Source organism: Pan paniscus, chromosome 5, assembly GCF_029289425.2.
Source record: "Pan paniscus chromosome 5, NHGRI_mPanPan1-v2.0_pri, whole genome shotgun sequence".
NCBI classification, from domain to species: Eukaryota; Metazoa; Chordata; class Mammalia; order Primates; family Hominidae; genus Pan; species Pan paniscus.
This window is the reverse complement of record NC_073254.2, coordinates 152,545,012-152,564,824: the sequence shown is the minus strand read 5'-3', so window position 1 is coordinate 152,564,824 and position 19,813 is coordinate 152,545,012. Positions and strand designations below refer to the sequence as shown.

The 19,813-nt window shown below is 37.0% G+C and overlaps 1 protein-coding gene across 1 annotated transcript; it reads right to left on the bottom strand.

The window, feature by feature from the left end:
- Positions 1–9,871: 9,871 nt before the first annotated feature.
- On the bottom strand, positions 9,872–12,076 carry TAAR6 (trace amine-associated receptor 6). The gene has a single exon (XM_003827739.6). It carries the CDS (start codon positions 12,074–12,076, stop codon positions 11,126–11,128), a length of 951 nt encoding a protein of 316 aa, XP_003827787.6. The 3' UTR covers positions 9,872–11,125.
- Positions 12,077–19,813: the final 7,737 nt, after the last annotated feature.

Sequence of the window (19,813 nt, the reverse complement as noted above, 5' to 3'; positions counted from 1 at the left end):
CTTTGAAGTTAAACCAAAAGAGCGGTATACAAACTAATAGCTACTTAAAACCGCCTTTACTAAACTTGAGTGCTTATTCAAAAAATCTGCAAAGGGGCTAAGTTCAGGTAGGTTAAGATGGTTGTTCGAAATTCATACAGTCAGCAAGGAAAAGAGCTGAGACTTAAACCGTCTGTGCTCTCTTGAAGTGTCTGTGTGATTTCTGGAACACCACTCTTCCTCTTTTCCAGGAGCAAAATTTAAAGGACTTAGCTGGGTTGAGTCTTGCTGGACATGGTTAAGGTTGACAGAGTTGAATAATTTAATATATTTAAGAAAATACAGATGATATTTTTTTAAATTTTCTTTTTAAAATAAGTTCTTTGGTTTATAAACATTATAACTCATTGCATATGTACGTAATTTAGGAAATGCCCAAAAGCACAGAGAAGAAAAGAATTTTTTCCTAACTCCCACTTTCTAGAGAAAACTGCTGTCAATGTTTTATATGTTCTAGTCCTTCCACTCAAAGCATGCTGCTTTGAAATACAGTTCATTGATTGTATTTCTCTATATTTATTTTTCTGCGGGTTTGTGATAATTTGTGAGGCTGATATTCATTTTCTGATTTCCAGGAGAGGGTCATAGTGATAGACTGAATTAAGGATTCCATGTATGTCAGCATGGCAGGGATGGAAATGGGACAGACCTGAACACCGTCCTTGCTAAAAGATGAATTGTAGCAAAGGTGCTGTGCTAGTTTCCCATTGCTGCAGTAACAAATCACCACAAATATAGTGGTTTAAAACAACAAAAAAAATTATTATATAGTTCTGGAGGTCAGAAATCTGAACTGGGCTTTATAGGGCTAAAATTAAGATGTCAGCAGGGCTGTGTTCCTTCCAGAGGCTCCAGAGGAGACTCTGTTCCACATCTTTTCTGGCTTCTAGGGGCTGCCTGCGTTCCTTGGCTTGTGGCTGCAACACTCTGACCTCTGTTTCCATTATTGCATCTCATCTGACCCAGGCCCTCTTGCCTCCCTCTTTCCCTCATAAGAACTCTTGTATTATATAGAGTCCATATTGATAATCCAGGGTAATCTTAACATCTCAAAATCTTTAATTAAATTACACCAACAAAGGTGCTTTGACCAAGCAAGGTAACATATTAACAGGTTCTGGGAATTAGGATATGGGCATGTTTGGGGGAGGGGGGATGGTGCTGCCTACCACAGGCCCCTAGGGTGTTCTTCCCTTCTATTTAATCCAAGACCTTATATCTTCACTATCAATTACTTTGAGTGCTGTACTATCAAAGCCACACATTCCCACATGCTCCTGACTTAAAAATTGACTGAATTCTCTTGACTTCCAGTTACACACGCTAATTCAATTCTAGCTTGAAAAAATGTGGCTTTAGCCTGAAAGAACAGCACAGCTACTAAATGACACTAAAGAAAGCACAACTTCAAGCAGGGAGACATTTCAGTGCTTGGGTGTGTTAAGGGCAGCTTTCTAGATAACACCAACCATCCTGAGGAACAATCAGTAGCTTAGATGGGTTTGACTCAAGTCCTCATGTAGTTAAGCGATGGGAAAGGAGAATTTATTTCATTGACCTGTTGCTTCCACAACTCAATCCAAGCCCTATTTCTGTGTGTTCTTTTATTTCAGGAAAAAGACATTAGGAGAAAAAAAACTCCCCAGGTCTCAGCACTACTTTTTTCTGTGAGTCCCAGGTAGTTCATGTTCTGCTGCTACCGTGGTGCTGGTTACCCTGGCCTCTGACACTGAGTTCCACCACAGTCGTCACTACTCTTTTTCTCTCCCCAAGTTTTCAAACTGCTCCACTTTGTACTCCAGGTGACTCTCCTGCAATATGTGGCAACTCAGTCAGGCAAACTTAGATCATCTGCTTCCTAACTGATGGTCTTTGATGGTAAATGTAGCATGGCATTTGAAAGTTTGTGTATGAAAGTCTCGGGGTAGAACTCTGTACAATGCCACTCTCTGCTACATTCTGACACTTACAGACACTCCTGATCCTAGTCATTTGGTACATTCCAGACCTGTCTTTCATTCATGCTTTCAGGTGAATTCCTTGCCTGCTGGGAGCTCATTTTCCAATACTGCTGCCCCTCACAGTGCTTGGGGTAATCTTTTCTCTTTTTGTTGTTTTTGATGGTTTCCATCTAACCGCATGATCAAATCTGTGAATTCCAGTCCCAGTGTTGGCTTGACCATCTCTCAAGTAACTTGGGTTATCATCAAAATCGGCTTCTGAGAGCTAGCCTTAGCACACCAAACTCCACTGTGGGTACACAGAGAAAGCCCTGCTATGTTACTCACATGTGCTTGTATTAGAATTTCTAGGACTGGAAGGAACTTTAGTGGCCATGGATTGGAGTTACATTATTTCACATTAAGGTCCAATAAGATAAACTGACTTGTCTGAAGTCCCACAAACCTTGATTGGCAGAGACAGGACCTAAAACCCAGAAACCTAATGTTTGGCCAGAACAATTTCCGTCACCTCAATCTTGCTTTGAAGGAGGATTACACAGTAGGTGAAAGTAGGACCTTTATAGTTAACAGAGCTGGCTCCAAATCCCAGTCTGCCTCTTACCAACACTGCTCTGGGCCATGTTGCTTGAAATGTGTAGGCTTCAGAAAGAGTGCAAGCTGGAAAATAGCTTAGAGGTTTCTCTGAAAATGACTAGCAAGCAAAGGTATGTTTAATAGTAACATGAAACTCATGAATGGTTCAGATCTCAGGTCTCAAATATTTTCCAATAAACTTTTTTTTTTTTTGAGACAGTCTTGCTTTGTGACCCAGGCTGGAGTGCAGTGGCGTGATTGCAGCTCACCGCAACCTCAGCCTTCAGGGTTCAAAGGACTCTTGTGCCTCAGCTTCCCAAGTAGCTAGGATTACAGGTGTGCACCACCATGCCAGGCTAATTTTTTTGTATTTTTAGTAGAGATGGGGTTTAACTATTATTGGCCAGGCTGATCTCTAACTCCTGGCCTCAAGTGATCCATCTGCCTTAGCCTCCCAAAGTGCTGGGATTTTACAGGTGTGAGCCACCACGCCCAGCCCCAATAAACTCTTTAGGAAGATTTTTTTTTATTTCAGAGAGTGAGTCTTTTGAAATAGTTTTCTATGATTGAGTTTTATTGATTAAGTTCTAAGAATGAAAAGGCTTGCTGAACACTAGATGTTAAGAGATTTAGTGGCACATTCAACGAGTCTTCAGATAAGGCCGACCTAGCTATTTTATTCTTTTAAAAATGCATCTAAGGCTGGGCACAGTGGCTCAAATCTGTAGTCCCAGCACTTCAGGAGGCCAAAATGGGAGTATTACTTGAAGTCGTGTTTGAGACCAACCTGGGCAACAAAACGAGATCCCTTTTCTACAAAAATAAATTTTTTAAAAAATTAGCCAGGCGTGGCAGCACACACCTGTAGCCCCAGCTACGTGGGAGTGTCACCTGAGCCCAGGAGTTTGAGACTGCATTGAGCTATGATCATGCCACTGTACCCCAGCCTAGGTCACAGCAAGACCCTACCCCACCCCAAAAAAGCTTATAAAAAGAATGCATTTTTCCAGGCTTAATAACTAGGTAATGAGTTGATAGGTGCAGCAAACCACCATGGCACACATTTACCTATGTAAGAAAACTGCACATCCAGCACATGTACCCCAGAACTTTATAAAAAAAAAGAATACATTTAATGTATCCTCCCAATGCTGGGGAATCTACTTCTATTTTATTTATTCACTCATTTATTTACTCAACTGACCAAAGTAAAACAACAACAAGGGAGCAAAGAAATAAAACACCAGTACAAACTGTCTGATTTACTCATAGTGATACTTCAGCAAGTATCTGACCTCCTACAGCTTACATGTCATTAGGAGACAGACAGTTAAAACACAAGAAAATAAACAGATGAATAAGATTGTAACACATTCTGATATGTACAATTAAGGAAATGATATAAAAACAAGGTGAGTAAAAGAATAAAAAATAGATAACAACATTAGCCGAGATCTTGATTTTTCTGAGGGAGTGATGTTAAAGATGAGACCTGTGTAAGGAACCAGCTCTGTGAAGATCTGAGGACTGAGTGATCCAGCAGATGAAAAACCCTGTGCGAATCTCCTGAGCGACCTAGTACAATAGATGGGATAGCCAGTGCACAGCTCCTGAGGCATCCTGTGGGGGGTAGCCAAGGGGCTGGGATTGGACAAATATATCTGGAGCATAACAAGTAAGGGGAGAACAGAATAGGTAGTGGGTAGAGAGTTGTGCAGGGCTAAGACTATGCAAAGCCTCATAGATCAGAATCACAGAGTTAGAATTTTATTCCAAACACAACAGAAATTAGGCTTTGGGTTTTGAATTATGAATTCACCGTAGCCCACAGAGACCAAGATCTGATGCTGGGGCTGGTCAGGGGTCTATAGGACCTAGTGGGTTTTTCTGTGTTTGCTGCTGTGGTTAAAATTAGCCATAGCATCCCCTGCCCTCCATCTCATAGCTCTGCATTGTGACTCCATTAGCCATCTGGTAGAGGGCAGCCCTACTAGTGAAATATTAATTGTTCTTGCATTTAAGTCTTTAATCTGTCTTGAGTTAATTCTTGTATAGGATGTAAGGAAGGGGCCCAGTTTCAATTTTTTTGCATATGGCTAGCCAGTTCTTCCAGCACCATTTATTAAATGGGGAATACTTTCCCAATAGCTTGTTTTTTTGTCAAGTTTGTTGAAGACCAGATGATTGTAGATGTATGGTTTTATTTCTGAGTTCTCTATTCTGTTCCATTGGTCTATGTACCGGTTTTGTACCAGTACCATGCTGTTTTGGTTACTGTAGCCCTGTAGTATAGTTTGAAGTTGGGTCGCTTGATGCCTCTTTTGTTTTGTTCTTTTTGCTTAGGATTGGCCTGGCTATACGAGCTTTTTTTTAGTTCCATATGAATTTTAAAATCATTTTTTCTAATTCTGTGAAGAATGTCAACAGTAGTTTAATGGGAATAGCATTGAATCTATAAATTGCTTTGGGCAATATGGCCATTTCCATGATATTGATTCTTCAGTAGGAGCTGAACAATAAGAAATCGTGGACACAGGGAGGGGAGCATCACACACTGGGGCCTGTTGAAAGAGGGTAAGTTGGGGGCAGAGAGCCTTAGGGAAAATAGCTAATGCATGCCAGGCTTAATACCTAGGTGATGGGTTGATAGGTGCAACAAACCACTACGGCACATGTTTACCTATGTAACAAACCTGCACATCCTGCACATGTACCTTGAAATGTAAAATTAAAAAATATGCCTTTACATGTTTCTACTGATTGCTCCAAGACAATAACAACCAGGCTATTGCAAATTCTGGGGACTCTGTCCCTGGTGCTGACCCACTGTGTGATCTCTAGCAAGATATCTTTGTCCCATAATAGGACTGGCTGTCTGGCTCTGCTTGTAACCACTACCTTTTGGGAAATATTGAAAACTCTACTAAAGCGATTGAGTCTCATTCATTCTCATCACTTCCGCATTGTCAACAGGGCATTTACTATGTAACACATATATAGTATGTTCATTGGCTGAAAAATTAATACTAAATAATACAAAAGGAGAAGTTTAAGAAAAAGATGGTATAGAGGTCTTTGAGACAACCTGTTATTTTTTCCATTCTCTTTTTCTCAGTTCACTTTCTTATGGATTTATACAGCAAATACTTGTGAGAGAATTTGGTAAGAAGTTTTATTTTCACTTGTTGGATTTCATTTTCCAGATTACTTCATGTGGCAGAAATGCTTATTTCTCACCTAACAACCAATGGGTTAATTTCCTCCATAGCATCAGAATCTTCTCTCCCTTGAGGAAACTGAAGTTGTCAAGTAGGGCTTCAGAGAGCCCCTCTTCCTAGGCCTTCCTCCTCCCTATTTCCAGGAACATGTGTGATTTGGCTGGAACTCCTGTAGTCACTTTGGAACCATTAGACAAGCATCAGGAAAATCTGTACAGCATCTTTGACTAACATACTTGAGTCAGCCAGCCAAAGCCAGCAACTATCTCACTTAGACTTAATATTGATTAAAATAAACACTAATGAGTTTAAAACATTTTCTGCCAAATTCAAACCCTGAGAGATACATCATTCACACAGTGTGATGTCCCATTCAGTAAAACAGTGTTTGGAAGAGGCCTTTGTGTGCAGCAAACATTGTGCTTATCGTCCTGCTTTTTTCAAGCCATTAGGTGGACTGTCTGCTTGGTTCTGGCTAATAGATTTAAGTGTTCATGTGTTCTTTCAGGCTGAAGTATAGAAGTCTCTTGTTGAAAAGATGGAGCCATAAAATCAAAGCAGCCTGCACTATGTTGAGGACAATTGCCCTGATATCTCCTCAGACTCATAGTGGACTTCACATGAGCAGGACATAAACCTTTGTTGTGTTAAGCCACAGATTTAGTTGAGGTCGTTTTCACTTCAGCCAATTCTAGTCTATGCCCAACTTAGGAACAGTGTATCCATGACCTATAATTGGCCCCAAAGGTATGGAACCCCCAGAATAGTACACTAAATATTGTGTGTATGTGATTGTGTGCATTTTTCTTGAGAGAGAATACATAGATTTCAGCATATTTCAATGTAACTATGATCTAAAAATTATCAAGAACCACTGACTTATGAGAGAAACTCTAAATGCTAAATATCTTCTTGTGGATAGCATTTATTTAACTGTACTTCTTTGTAATATCCCTTATTGCTTGTCCTAAACTCTCATTTCCATGTTGAGAAAAAAAATTGAGCTTAGAATTTAAATAATTTGGGTTCAAAGTATCGCAAAGATTTTTTGCTAACTGTATAACTTTTTTTTTTTTGAGACAGAATCTCACTTTGTTTCTAGATGCAATCACTGCTCACTGCAGCCTCAAACTCCTGGGTTCAAGTGATCCTCCCACCTGAGCCTCCTGAGTAGCTGGGACTACAGGCATTCACCACCACGCCTGGCTAACTTTTTCATTTTTAGTACAGACAAGGTCTCACTATGTTGCCCAGGCTGGTATCAAACACCTGAACTCAAGTGATCCTCCCACCTCAGCTTCCCAAAATGCTGGGATTACAGGCTTGAGCAACTGCACCTAGCCTACTAGCTGTATAATTTCATGCAAGTTAATTTGTTTCTCTCTGAGTCCCAATTTCCTCATTTATAAAATGACCAGAATATAAGATTAATATGAGTTTTGTACCTCTGTTTTTAAACATCAATTGCTAAATAAATATTATTTAACTTTTACCATAGTTCATATATATTTACTTCATTGTTTATGTTTATGCATTGTCTCCCCATCTTGATTTTTAAGTCCTGGAGGGCTAGAATTGTCCTATGGCTCATTTTTGTTTTCTCTAGAGTAGTGCTGTCCAATAGAAATATAATTTAAGCTACATACATAATTTTACATTTTTCTAGTAGCCACATTTTAAAAAGTAAAAAGAGAAAAGAGAAATTAATCTAAATAATATATTTTAATTTAACCCAATACAACCTAAAATTGATAATTTCAACATGTAATCAATATTTTAAAAAGAGACATCTTACATTCTTTTGTTTGTCTTTGAAATCTGATATATAAATTCTACCTATAGAATATCTCAGCTCAGACTAGCCACATTTCAAGTCCTCAATAACCACATGTTGCTCATGGCTACCATACTGGACAGTGCAGATATAGGGCTTAAAATAGTATGTTGATTGATGGATAGATTGATTGTGACTCTCTTACCCAAATGGTGTGCTTTAGGCCGACTGATCTTATTGGCTATCCTTTTTTGTATGCTTAATTGCATTTGATGCACCACTAAATTTATACCTTTCATGAGATTTTTATTCTGCCTAGAAATTCCTTTTCTACTATTTTTTTTTTCTATTTAAACCAACCCTCCACTGCTTAGCTGGTATTATATTCTAAGTTCTCCATGGAACCTTCTGAGATTTTTCAGTCTGCAGCATCCAGTCCCTCCTTCAAAGTCACATAATTTATCCCATTTTACATACTGTACAATTTATCTTATACATCATAGTTGACAAAAAAAAAACCATGTTATGAGTGTTTACTCATTATTATACTATGGGTTGGAAAACCACCTCTACCTTTTAGAAATATAAATTGAATGAAGTATATTGTATGTAAAAGACCAAAAGACCAATACAAGGTTAATAATACATTTGGTAAGAACCAAATCAACGATAGAGATGGTGTTCCTTAAATATTTTCCTTGGACAATAGCTCTGTTATTGAGCTCCTCATATCAAAAGAGTCCCCATGGTTTAATAAATGTTTAGAATGCACATTTAAACAAAATTGGACAGGTTTTTGCTAAAACAGGACTTCTCAGAGTCTTTAATATGCCAATATACAGTGTTCTCCAAGAACAGAAAACAGTATGCAACAGTTCCAAAACATTGTTGAATCAGAAATCTTTTTCCTTGGAGCATTTTATGTGATGACTGTTTTGTAAAGCCTCATTTGAGAAATGTTTCTTAGAAAACAATGAAAATTATGGGAGTTGAAACTTGAGCAGAGAGGGGAGAATGTCTCCAAACCACAATGGAGGATGCCCAGGAGAAGTAGAGGTGCAGGGTTTGGATGCCAACCTTGGGAGGGTTTAAAAGCGTGACTACTTCTTGCTTCTTGGTGGTTGTTTAGTTGTTTTATTTTCTTTCTTTCTTTCTTTTTTTTTTTTTTTTGATAGAGTTTCACTCTGTCACCCAGGCTGGAGTACAGTGGCATGATCTCGGCTCACTGCAACCTCCACCTCCCAGGTTCAAGAGATTCTCCTGCCTCAGCCTCCCGAGAAGCTGGGACTACAGGCACGTGCCACCACGCCCAGATAGTTTTTGTATTTTTAGTAGAGACGGGGTTTCACCCTGTTAGCCAGGCTGTTCTCGATCTTTTGACCTTGTGATCCACCCACCTTGGCCTCCCAAAGTGCTGGGATTACAGGCGTGACCCACCACGCCCAGCCTAGTTGTTTTATTTTCATATTCCCTGAACACTTTGCACTTTCTCAGTTTCTTTGCTCACGCCTGAAAATCCCTTCCCATCCTTTCCCTCCTACAAAAATCCTTCTTAAAATTTAAGGCCCTACTTAAATGCCACTTCTTTAATACATCTCCTTCATTTTCCATCCAGGTCTGAATTCTCCTTTCTCCTGTGTTCCTTAAACCCATCCTTTTATAGCTTAAACTCCCATGCATTCCAAGTCTTAATTACTGGTATTTTGGGTTTTGCCACAAAATATTCTAAGTTCCTGGTTTTCTATTCCTGATCACACTGAACCAAGAGTCTAGTACACACTCAGTCTTCAAAGATATATTCAGAATGAATAATTGAAGAATGACTGTAAGGATAAGTGCTTTGCTGTCTTCACATAGACAGGCCAGAAACTTTATCAAGCAGGAATTGTGTACTCTATATTTTTTGAATAAACTTTTAATTTCAGAATAGTTGTAGAATTACTGAAAAATTACAAAGATAGTAATGAGAATTCCTATATACCTTGCAAGTAGTTTCTCATTAACATCTTAAACTCGTATAGTACATTTGTGATAATTAATGATCCAATATTGTTATCAATATAGCAATAAAATTTCCATTCATTATTCGGATTTCCTCACTTCCCCTAATGTCCCTTTTCTTTCTAGCTTTCCATTTAGGATGCCATACTACGTTTAGTTGTCATGTCTTCTTAGTTTCCTGTAGATCATGACCGTTTCTCATACTTTATTTTAGATGACTGACAGTTTTGAGAAATACTGATCAAATATTATGCAGAATATTCCTCGATAAAGTTTTGTCTGACATTTTTCTCATGACTACATGGGGGTTATGGATTTGGGGAAGAAAGGACATAGAGGTAAAAGCCATAATAGCCACATGCCTTACTACTACTGATATTGAACCTTAATTACCTGATTGAGCTAGTGTTCGCCCTTTTTAAAATTTTCAGTGACCAACATTGCTTCTTGCCAGAGTCACAGCTTATTAAAGACAAAAATGGGATGTTATGCCTGTGTCTAAGGCATCTAGCACTGATTTCAATACAATATAGGCACAGGTTTCATGTTTGGTAAATGGAAAAAACATGGATGAATACCTGAATGCTTCTCATTGATGTATATTCCACATGGCTTCTAAATCTTGCAAATTCCTTGCTGTAATTAAGTTTTACTATAGAAAAAAAAAAAAGAAAAGAAAGCTAGAGACTGCACTTGAAAGATATCCTCCCTAAAGGAACAAGTAATGTTCAATGTGTATGAACTGAATAATGTAACATAGGGCTCTATTCATATCAACTCTTTAAACAGTTTTGTGCAATAGCAAGAACAGCAGCCAAATAATCATCCTAACATCATTCTGGGAAGTACAGTGGTTTCTGCTTCCCACTTTGGGGGAGGAAATAATTACAAGAATGACAGTAACTGGTTTGACAATTACAACAGCCTGGTCAAGATGATGTCTTCATTTGCAAATTGCCCCATACACCCAGAGATCTCTCCCAAGATTGAATAAATTAAATTAATACCTAAAAGGACTCCTGTGGTAAAATAACCAAAGCAAAAGAAACCAATAATTTGATAAAGGCTATTCACAAATGAAATTTTTGGCAGGCTGGGAAAGAGTAGAAAGCTTTGTAAAGAAAAGAAGAAAGGGAATAAATAAATAAAAAAAAACAGAAATATTTTTAGGAAAAATACCAGAGCAGAGGGAAGAGTCAATGGATTAAAAGACGAAAAGTGTCTGCAGGGAGTGGGATATGCTGAGCTCTAAAGCAGTTAACAAATAGGAATTTAACATTTGTTAGCCAAGTAAATACTTTTGCAGAAGGGACAGGAAAGTGCACATCTTAACAAGACTGAAAAACATTGATTTGTTTTTCATTAGAAGAGCAATTTATTTGCTATTCATTCATAGTCTTACTTGATTTTTAAAAACTCATTTCGCTTGGTAATTTTAAAGGTATCCTGAACTTCGTCTATCCAACTGCTTATATATGTTCAGAAAACAAATTCATGGTTGCTGAACTGTTCTTTAAAACCTGACCAGTTACAATAACTTTTATTGCTTTCCTAAATCATGGGTAAAATAAAGCATAAATCAAAGGATTCATGGCTGAGTTATAATAAGCACACCAACAGCAAATCTCATAAATATAGGCAGGGGTTATAAAGCCCATAAAGGCATCAATTAATGAATCAATGCTATATGGTAACCATGAAATCATAAATGCTACCACTGTGACCCCCAGGGTTTTAGCTGCTTTTCTCTCTCTCCTGGCCACTCTGGCTTTGTAACTCTCTGAGGATGATTCTGTCTTGCTACCAGTATTTTCCATCTTTTTCGCCTGTCGTCTAGCCACAAGAAATATGTTACCATACAGAATTATCATAATAAAGGTAGGTATAAAGAAGGATAGAAAATCTATCAACACCCAGCTTTGATTTACAACGGTCTGACAACCTCCTATACAGTTTAGGGCATCAGATAATTCCTCCAGCCCATCGTCATAGACACCTGTGTAGAACACAGCACCGCTGTACATGAGGGGCAGGATCCAGGACACGCTGATGCAAATTCCTGACACAGATACGGTGAACTTGGTAGGATAGACCAGGGGGTCAGTAACCGCAATGTACCTGTCGATGGAGATGAAGCACAAGTGAAAGAGAGAAGAGTAACAAAATGCCACATCACAGCAGGTGTGGAAAGTACAAAAACTTCTCCCAAAATACCAGCAGCTCTCCACGGTCCTGACCATGCTGAAGGGCATCACAGTCACACCCACTAAGAAATCAGCGCAGGCCAGAGAGGCAACGAGCAAATTGGTCGGAGAGTGCAGCTGCTTGAAATGGAGGATTGAAATCATCACCAGGAGGTTTCCAAACACAGCCAACACAGCCCCAAAGCCAAACACTATGTACAGAATCACCCGGGATCCAGGCGAGTAGAGGGTTTCCACACAGGACCCATTCACGTTCGCGTAGCACAGCTGCACAGCCACCAGCAGGGATGAGTTGCTGCTCATAACGCTGTTATTTACATATGGAGAAGTTTTGTCCTTGTTGATTATCACAAAAAATACAGGATTGTTCCTGATTTTCAGTGCTCCTGCGGAAAAAAAAACACATATTCACCAGGATGCCAGGGGAAATGATCAGATATTATCTCTAATATAATTTTTCAAGTTTCCATTTTTATTATAAATCACAAATGTTTATGACAAAATAAAATTTGACAAAAATTATATTGCACAAGATTATTGGAGATTGTTTCAACTGATAAATGTCTCATGCTCTTAATTTGATAAAATTCCTTTTGGTTATAAATATCCTTTCATATTTTATTTTTACCTTTTGAGTTTCTCTGTGCAACAGTCGCTGATATGGAATGTAATTATGGAGCTGAAAGATCACTTCCTGTTACCTTTATCTCTGCTATCTGTCCTGCATTACTGCCTTAAAGATGAAGTCCTTTTAGCTAAATAAATGCCTTCAATGGGAAAATCCCTCGATGGAATCCCTGTAGTGCGAGGTGTGAACTAGTATGATTATTTTCAACAGTGATTACTAGGAAAGTTATTCTACAAAACAGGTCTCTACTCTATATTAAATTCTATTATCATTATTGTTTTAGGCCAAAGATTTGTTTTTCCTTAGTGCATAGACTTGAACCATTCCCTTGTTCCCAATCATAACTTAGCTACCCGGGTTTTTGTTACAAAGATGCAATAGGGTGTAAATAGTAAGCATCAATACTTGGCACTTTCTCTTCTGTTAAGAATCAATTTTCCATTTGCATTGGTTACCAAAAAGCAGAAATTATTATAATGCATAGTGAGGGGAGCTTGAGATTGATAAAATATATTGCATGAAAGCATTAAAGAACGACATGCTGTTTAGACACACCGGCATTTCTGAGATGCTGGTGGAAAGACCAGTCCTCTTCTCAAGACATTGTTACTGGGAACACATCTGCAATGTGTCTGCATCCACATGACAAATGGGCAGTGAGCCCTCTCTCTCTGACTACACATTTGTTTGCAATTCCTGGTGACTGGCCTTTGTGCTCCCGATGCTAAAAGTAGTCAAAAAAATAAGAATAATGAACAGGAAACTGGAAAATGGGAAGAGAATCCTCAGTAATGTTCCCAACCCTGGAATGTAAAGACACTGCAGAGTGAAGAAAATATTGTTATTATTATATTATTGTCTTCCTGAAGAAGGGTTCAACTCTCTTTCCAGTACAGGGCTGTGACTTTAGAGACATTTGTGAACTTGCTTTTCAAGTTATAAAGAGTGATAAGTATTATTATTAATCAATCTCGCTATCTGATTCCTACTCAATAAAATTAACACTCTTAACCAAGTAATTTTCAGATTCTTCTTAATATTTTCTGAATGTCTGATTTTGTGAAATGGTGTCAATTTCTTATATAGACAAAACCCCGTGCGGGGCTTTCTCAACTTGAGCACAATGGACTTTTGAATTCAGATAACTCTTTGATATGATAAATTATTCTGTTAATCACATGGCTTTTAGCAGCATCCCTGCTACGAGATGTCAGTAAAATCCTTCTAGTTGAGATACCAAAAATGTCTCCAGACATTGCCAAATTCCTCAAGGGACAAAATCAACCCCCTTCCTCCATTAAGACAATTGTCTTAGGCAATAAAAAAGTGTCAAGTGATGCCTCGATTTCAAATAGAAAAATAACTTTATATCCCTTCATCATTCTGATATTCATTTATTAATTCATCTATTCAACACATATTTATTGAATTCCAGTAGCTGTGTATTAAAGTAATGAACAAAACTGTTATGACCACTATACTCATGAAGCTTATAATCTTAAGAGGAAAACAAAACTTAATGAAATAGAAAGACAGATTTACAATTTCAAATTGTGATTAGTACTACACAGATGAAAGACAATAGCATCTACAGTAAGCACAATGACAGGCAGATGAGACAAAGCGGTCCCTAAAAACATGAGAAAACAAAAATTCTACTTTAATATTTATAGAATTTTAGATATTCAATTTTTTTATTGTACCATTTAAACGTACTAGAGGATTCTGTTTTAATTTATACTTTAATGTTCTGGATTAGTGAATAAAGAGCCCTAGTCCAGTGCTGACATGGGATGTCAATTGGAAGGTGTTTTCAAGGCCTCTAAAATTATTGCACATATACAACTCTTTCAATCTTGCTCCTAAAACCATCATCATAAATGGATTTGGATCAGATAAGATCCAGAGTAAGCAGAAGTCCTCTTTCCCAGAGTTTTATGATTCTAACACCCAGGGAAGAATTTGGAGGCAAACTTTTGAGTGTCTTGCATCAGCTAAAGTTTTCAGTCTCACTTCTACACTTGCTCTTTAGTTTGCAGGTTGTGAACTCCTTAAAGACATTTCTAAAATAAAAGTCCACTAAGTAAACCATCTCCCCAGTGACCCAGAGTGTGAAACATTCTTCATTATGACTAAAGTGGGAGAAAGATGTGATAATGAGGCCCTGTTGTTGCAGTACCCAAACTCAGAAGTTTGTTAATAAGAGAAAGGGGAGACAAATGTTTTGTACTCTTGTCTCTTTGGATTAGAGGCTAAAAGCAACCAAACACAAAGCAGGGTCAAAGTGTTCAACTGTAAATGAAGAGCAGTGGGCATTGATTATATGCAATCAATTTATCTAAGTTATGGTCTAAGTAATTCTTCAAGTTAGTGGATAGCTGAGTCAGTGCTCAGGTTGATTCATTCCATAATCCATTTGTGTTTGACAAGTATTTCTTAGAAATATAGATTAACTGCTTGTGGAATACTTTGAGTAGGGTGAGAAACAGTATGAAAGTACTTTTTTTTCAATCACAGCCTCCAAATGAGCTCTAGCAAATCTTCCTTTTTTAATCCCTTAGTTTTATATCTCGGGTAGAACTCATACTTGTCCAGTCATTTTTCTTCATTTTTTCATTTATTTGCTATATCAATTTATACAAGTGTAATTAAAGTAAAGAATTCTAGGTAAGTGTTTTGTCAAAACAAATTTGTAAAACACACTGACACTTAGATCCACTGGAAAATGAATCATGCACTGGAATCCTTGATTCCAAGGATTCTACTGTTTTTGTTTTTGAATTAATTTATTTATTTTCAAAACCCAGTTTATTGTGATACATTGATGTAATATTATACTAAAACAACCATAAATCTCTAGGACATTTTATCTATATAATTTTAAATTCGTGAATATCTTATTATCCATTATAATTCTAACAAAACTTATCTTTTTTACGAATATGAATTATCACTAACTACAATCCTAAAAGCCATATTACTTTGTATTTTGAAATATTAAAATAAATTTTATGCATATGTCTTTAGTTAAATATTTCCTGGTTTACAAATTACACAATACAGTCTCTGAAACTTTGTATACAAAAGTAATTGTCGAGTGCTGTGGATCAAAGTATAAGAATCAGTTTTATTCATTTATCAAACTCAAATTGACAACTATGTCAATTATGTTATAATTATGGTAAGCAGGCTAATTAGGATTTTGTAGAAACTACAATGTCAAATTTTATCTGTGTAAGACGATGCGATTAAACACATTAATTGCCCTTTGCAGCCAATCTTACCCCCACTTCCTTTCTCCTGCCATGGGCAAGCACTGATCTCCTTTCTATCACTATAGATTATTTTTGCCCGTTCTCAAAATCACATATGAAGAGAACCACACAGCATGTACTCCTCTGTGACCAGCTCTTTCACTCAGTTCTATCTGGGAGATTCATTCATGTTATTGGGTATATTCGTTGTTCATTTCTTATTATTACTAAGTAGGATTGCATGGCATGAATATACCACACCTGATTTATTAATATATCCTGTTGATAGACGTTTGGACAGTGTTTCTGTTGGGGCTGCTATAGCAGTGCTGTACATATTCATATACAATTATTTGCATAAACACATGCTTTTATATTTTTGGGTAAATATCTAGATGCAGAATTGATGGATTTTATGGGAAACTTATGCTTAACTGTGTAAGAAGCTAAAAACTATCTTCTAAAATAATTGCACCATTTCATGCTCCCACCAGCAACCTGAATGTTCCAATCGCTCTAAGCCCTCTTCAACACTTGGTACTGCCATTTCTTTTTGTTGTATCCATTCTACACGGTGTAGCAGTATCTCACATTTTTAAACTGGTGAATAATGATGTTGAGCATCCTTTCATGTTATTATTAGCTGCTAATGTATTCATTTTAGTGAACCATCTGTAAAAACGTTTGCTCATTTTTCACTGAATTTTATTTTTTATTATTGAGTTGACTGGATATATCTTATTTCCAAATATATGCTGTAAATGTCTACTTTTCAGTCCCTTGTCAGTGTTTTTGAAAAGTAGAAGGTTTTAATTTTCAAAAAATTTAACTAATTTGTATGGTTATTGACTTTGTTTATTTTCTAAGAAATCTTTGCCTATCCCGATTATCCCAACTTTTTCTTCTATGCTCCCTCTAGAATTTTTACAGTTTTAGTTCTTATGTTTAGATCTAATTTCATATTAATTTTGAATGTGTTGTGAGGAAGGGTTTGGGGTTTAGTAGTAGCCATAGTAGTAGTATACGAATATTCAGCAATTCCAGCAGCATTTCTTTAAAAGGCTATTCTTTCCGAGTAGCTGGGACTATAGGCATGTGTCACCACACCCAGCTAATTTTTTTATTGTTAGTAGAGACGGGGTTTCACCATGTTTGCCAGGCTGGTCTCGATCTCCTGACCTCGTGATCCACCCGCCTCAGCCTCCCAAAGTGCTGGGATTACAGGCGTCAGCCACTGCTCCCGGCCTCTAGTAAGTCTTAAAGTCAGGTTGTATTAATATAAGGCTTCCACTTTGCTATCCTTTATCAAAATTATTTAGTCCATTCCATTTCTTTTGAGATTTCATATAAATTTTAAAATCACCATGCCAATTTCTGCTCAAAAAAACCTGTGGAATTTTTGTTGGTATAAAATTGAGTCTATAAATGAATTATGGAGTGAGAGGTGCTAAAATATCTGATTAAGGTAAATTTGTTCATTTATCCTTTTAGTTCTGTCATTTATGATTTATAAAGTTAGATGCTCTGCAATTAGGTGCATGCATATTCAGGATTGCTACGTTTTCCTGATAACACTGAAGAATTGGGCATCTTAAGTATTGAGTCTACTAATCTATAACCACGTTGTATCTCTCCATAGTTAAGAAGCCAATAGAAGAAAAGCAATGGAAACTAAAAGTAGCCCAAATTAGACAAGAAAGGAGAAACAGAATTAAAATACGAAAGGCACAAATGAAAAACAGATAGCAAGAAAATAGAATTCAACCCAAATATATGACATTACTTACATCAGAAATACATGTTATATATATTTAATTGTAGTATTTTATATATAAAATATAATATAGATTAATAAGTATATTTATATATGTATATATAAATATATGTTATTTTAATAAGTATAAATATATACTTATTAATATATATTTATATATAAATATACTAAGTATAAATATATAAATAAGTATATATATTAATAAGCTGAGATTTTCAGAGTGCATTAAAAAAGCAATACCTAACTATATACTACCTACAGGAGATACATTTTAAATACAGAAAGTTTAAAAAAAAGAATTGAGAGAGATATACTATAATAATAAGCATTTAAAAAGCAGGTGTGGTTATATAAATAGCAGACAACGTAAAATTTACACAAATAGTACTTTAATAAATAAAGAGGGACATTATATAATGATAAAAGAACAATGTTCCACAGGAACTGAATGTTAAGAGGAAATCTCTGAATAGGTTCTGGTTTTCTGGAATCGATTATCTGGTATAAGCATATTTAAAGGTATTACTGACTCTGTTTCCAGTGATAGATAGGGAACTGGTATTCTGTGGCATACAGCGGCAAAACATTTACTCAAATTATCGTCTGTAGACACTTATAGTCAAATGCTTACAGAAAAGGCTCTGGGGGACCATGGGTTTGCTGTCATACAACATATTAACAAAAATGAGGAGTATAATGGGTTGGTTAGTTACTTTTAACTGCTCTGGAGAACTTGGGGAAAGAAAAGGGTAAGTTTTATAGGCTAGGAGGACATGAAAGCTTCTATGAATGCACTGAAAGAATCTCCTATCTCTTATTGCCACAGGGATATGTTTCTGAATATTAAACCCAAAGTCTAATTTTGTAGGTGGTTGAATTACAAAGTAAACTCAGTTTCCAGACTCCCAGGGTCTCTTTTATTAAAATCCTGGAATGGATTTAGAAGGAAAGGGGTTCTGAAAATTAGAATGGTGACATATAGACAGATGTTTATAAAACTGGGAACCTCGAACTCCTAAATTGGGTCGAGCCTCTTCTGCCAGTCGAGGCAGCCTTTTCAGCCCTGTCTGAGGAGGTCAGTCTCCTCTCAGGTAAAGAATCTATAATGTCCTCTTCTGAGGTAGTTGCCTTACAATGTACTGCTGATCTTCTTCAGAACCTACTCTTAATACCTTTTCTTGCTTTTAGACTGACTTACAATCAGTCTCCGGCCCAAATAGGAGAGGTACATAGTGTGACCCATCAGGAGGTACAACGCAAACCAAAAAAGTTGGATGATTTTGACAATATATACTAGCAGAAACCTGAAAACTATCTATGGGACTGAATCTAAACCGTATAATACCAATATGGAAAGAATGTAAAGTTGGATTGAGCTGAATATATTGATATGAACCCACTACGCAGACAGTCTATATTAAATATTTTAGTTCAAGGAGCTAGGAAGAGCTCCAACAGATTGCTTGGTCAGATGATTGAAATATGGATCCAAATGTAATACCAACAGAAGATGAAAGGTCAGAAATTTTCTTTGCTGTCAAGAAAGGCATCCAAATACTTAGGAAAACTTGAATGCTTGAGAGAATTTATCATCTAAGATATGCTCATCCAGTGCAGGAGGGACCAGAAAATATGACCTTCACCACAACTGTATGAAATAAACTTATGAGGGGAGTCCAGCATCCTAGACATGTTCTACAGTGGAATAACAAAATAATGGAGCAATACACACTTTCTCCAAGAATGTATGGAGAAAATATAACAATGAGGTGAACTTAAAGTTGGGTCTAGTTGGCTGAGGAGACAAATTGAAGGTAAAAACACGGAAAACTTAACCAAGAAAGAGAGAAGAGTGTGTGTGTCAAGTCTTGGAGAAGAGGTGTCATGCATTGTCAGGATTGACAAGAAGGCTTGTGTTGTTGTAACACAGGCATTGTTTAGGCAGCAGCATGGAATAAAGGAGAAACGTGCACAAGATTAAAACTGATCACACCTGCGTTCAATTTCCAAGCAGTTTGGATTTATGCAAAGGTCAGTGTGTGGGAGGAGAGAGGACAAAAATATACTTGATGATAGGTACAAATCTTTGGTATCACACACTCAGGTATGCTATGAATGTAATTTACTTTTCTGCAATTCACTTAAATTTGCTTATATGCTTGCATTCCTTTGGGTACAATAAATAAATCTCAGTACATTTAGGGTTTACTCCTTTTCCCCAGGATGGCATCCAAGTTCCAGTGGACTTGACCTCCACATTATTATCGGTGGGTACTCTTTGTGGTCTGTCTTGAGGAATGCTTTTCCCTAACTTTAAGGAGCACACTTAGCAGCATTTTACGTCCGAGAAGGCAAGTTTTCCTTCCAGCCTCGTTGTGAAGTCT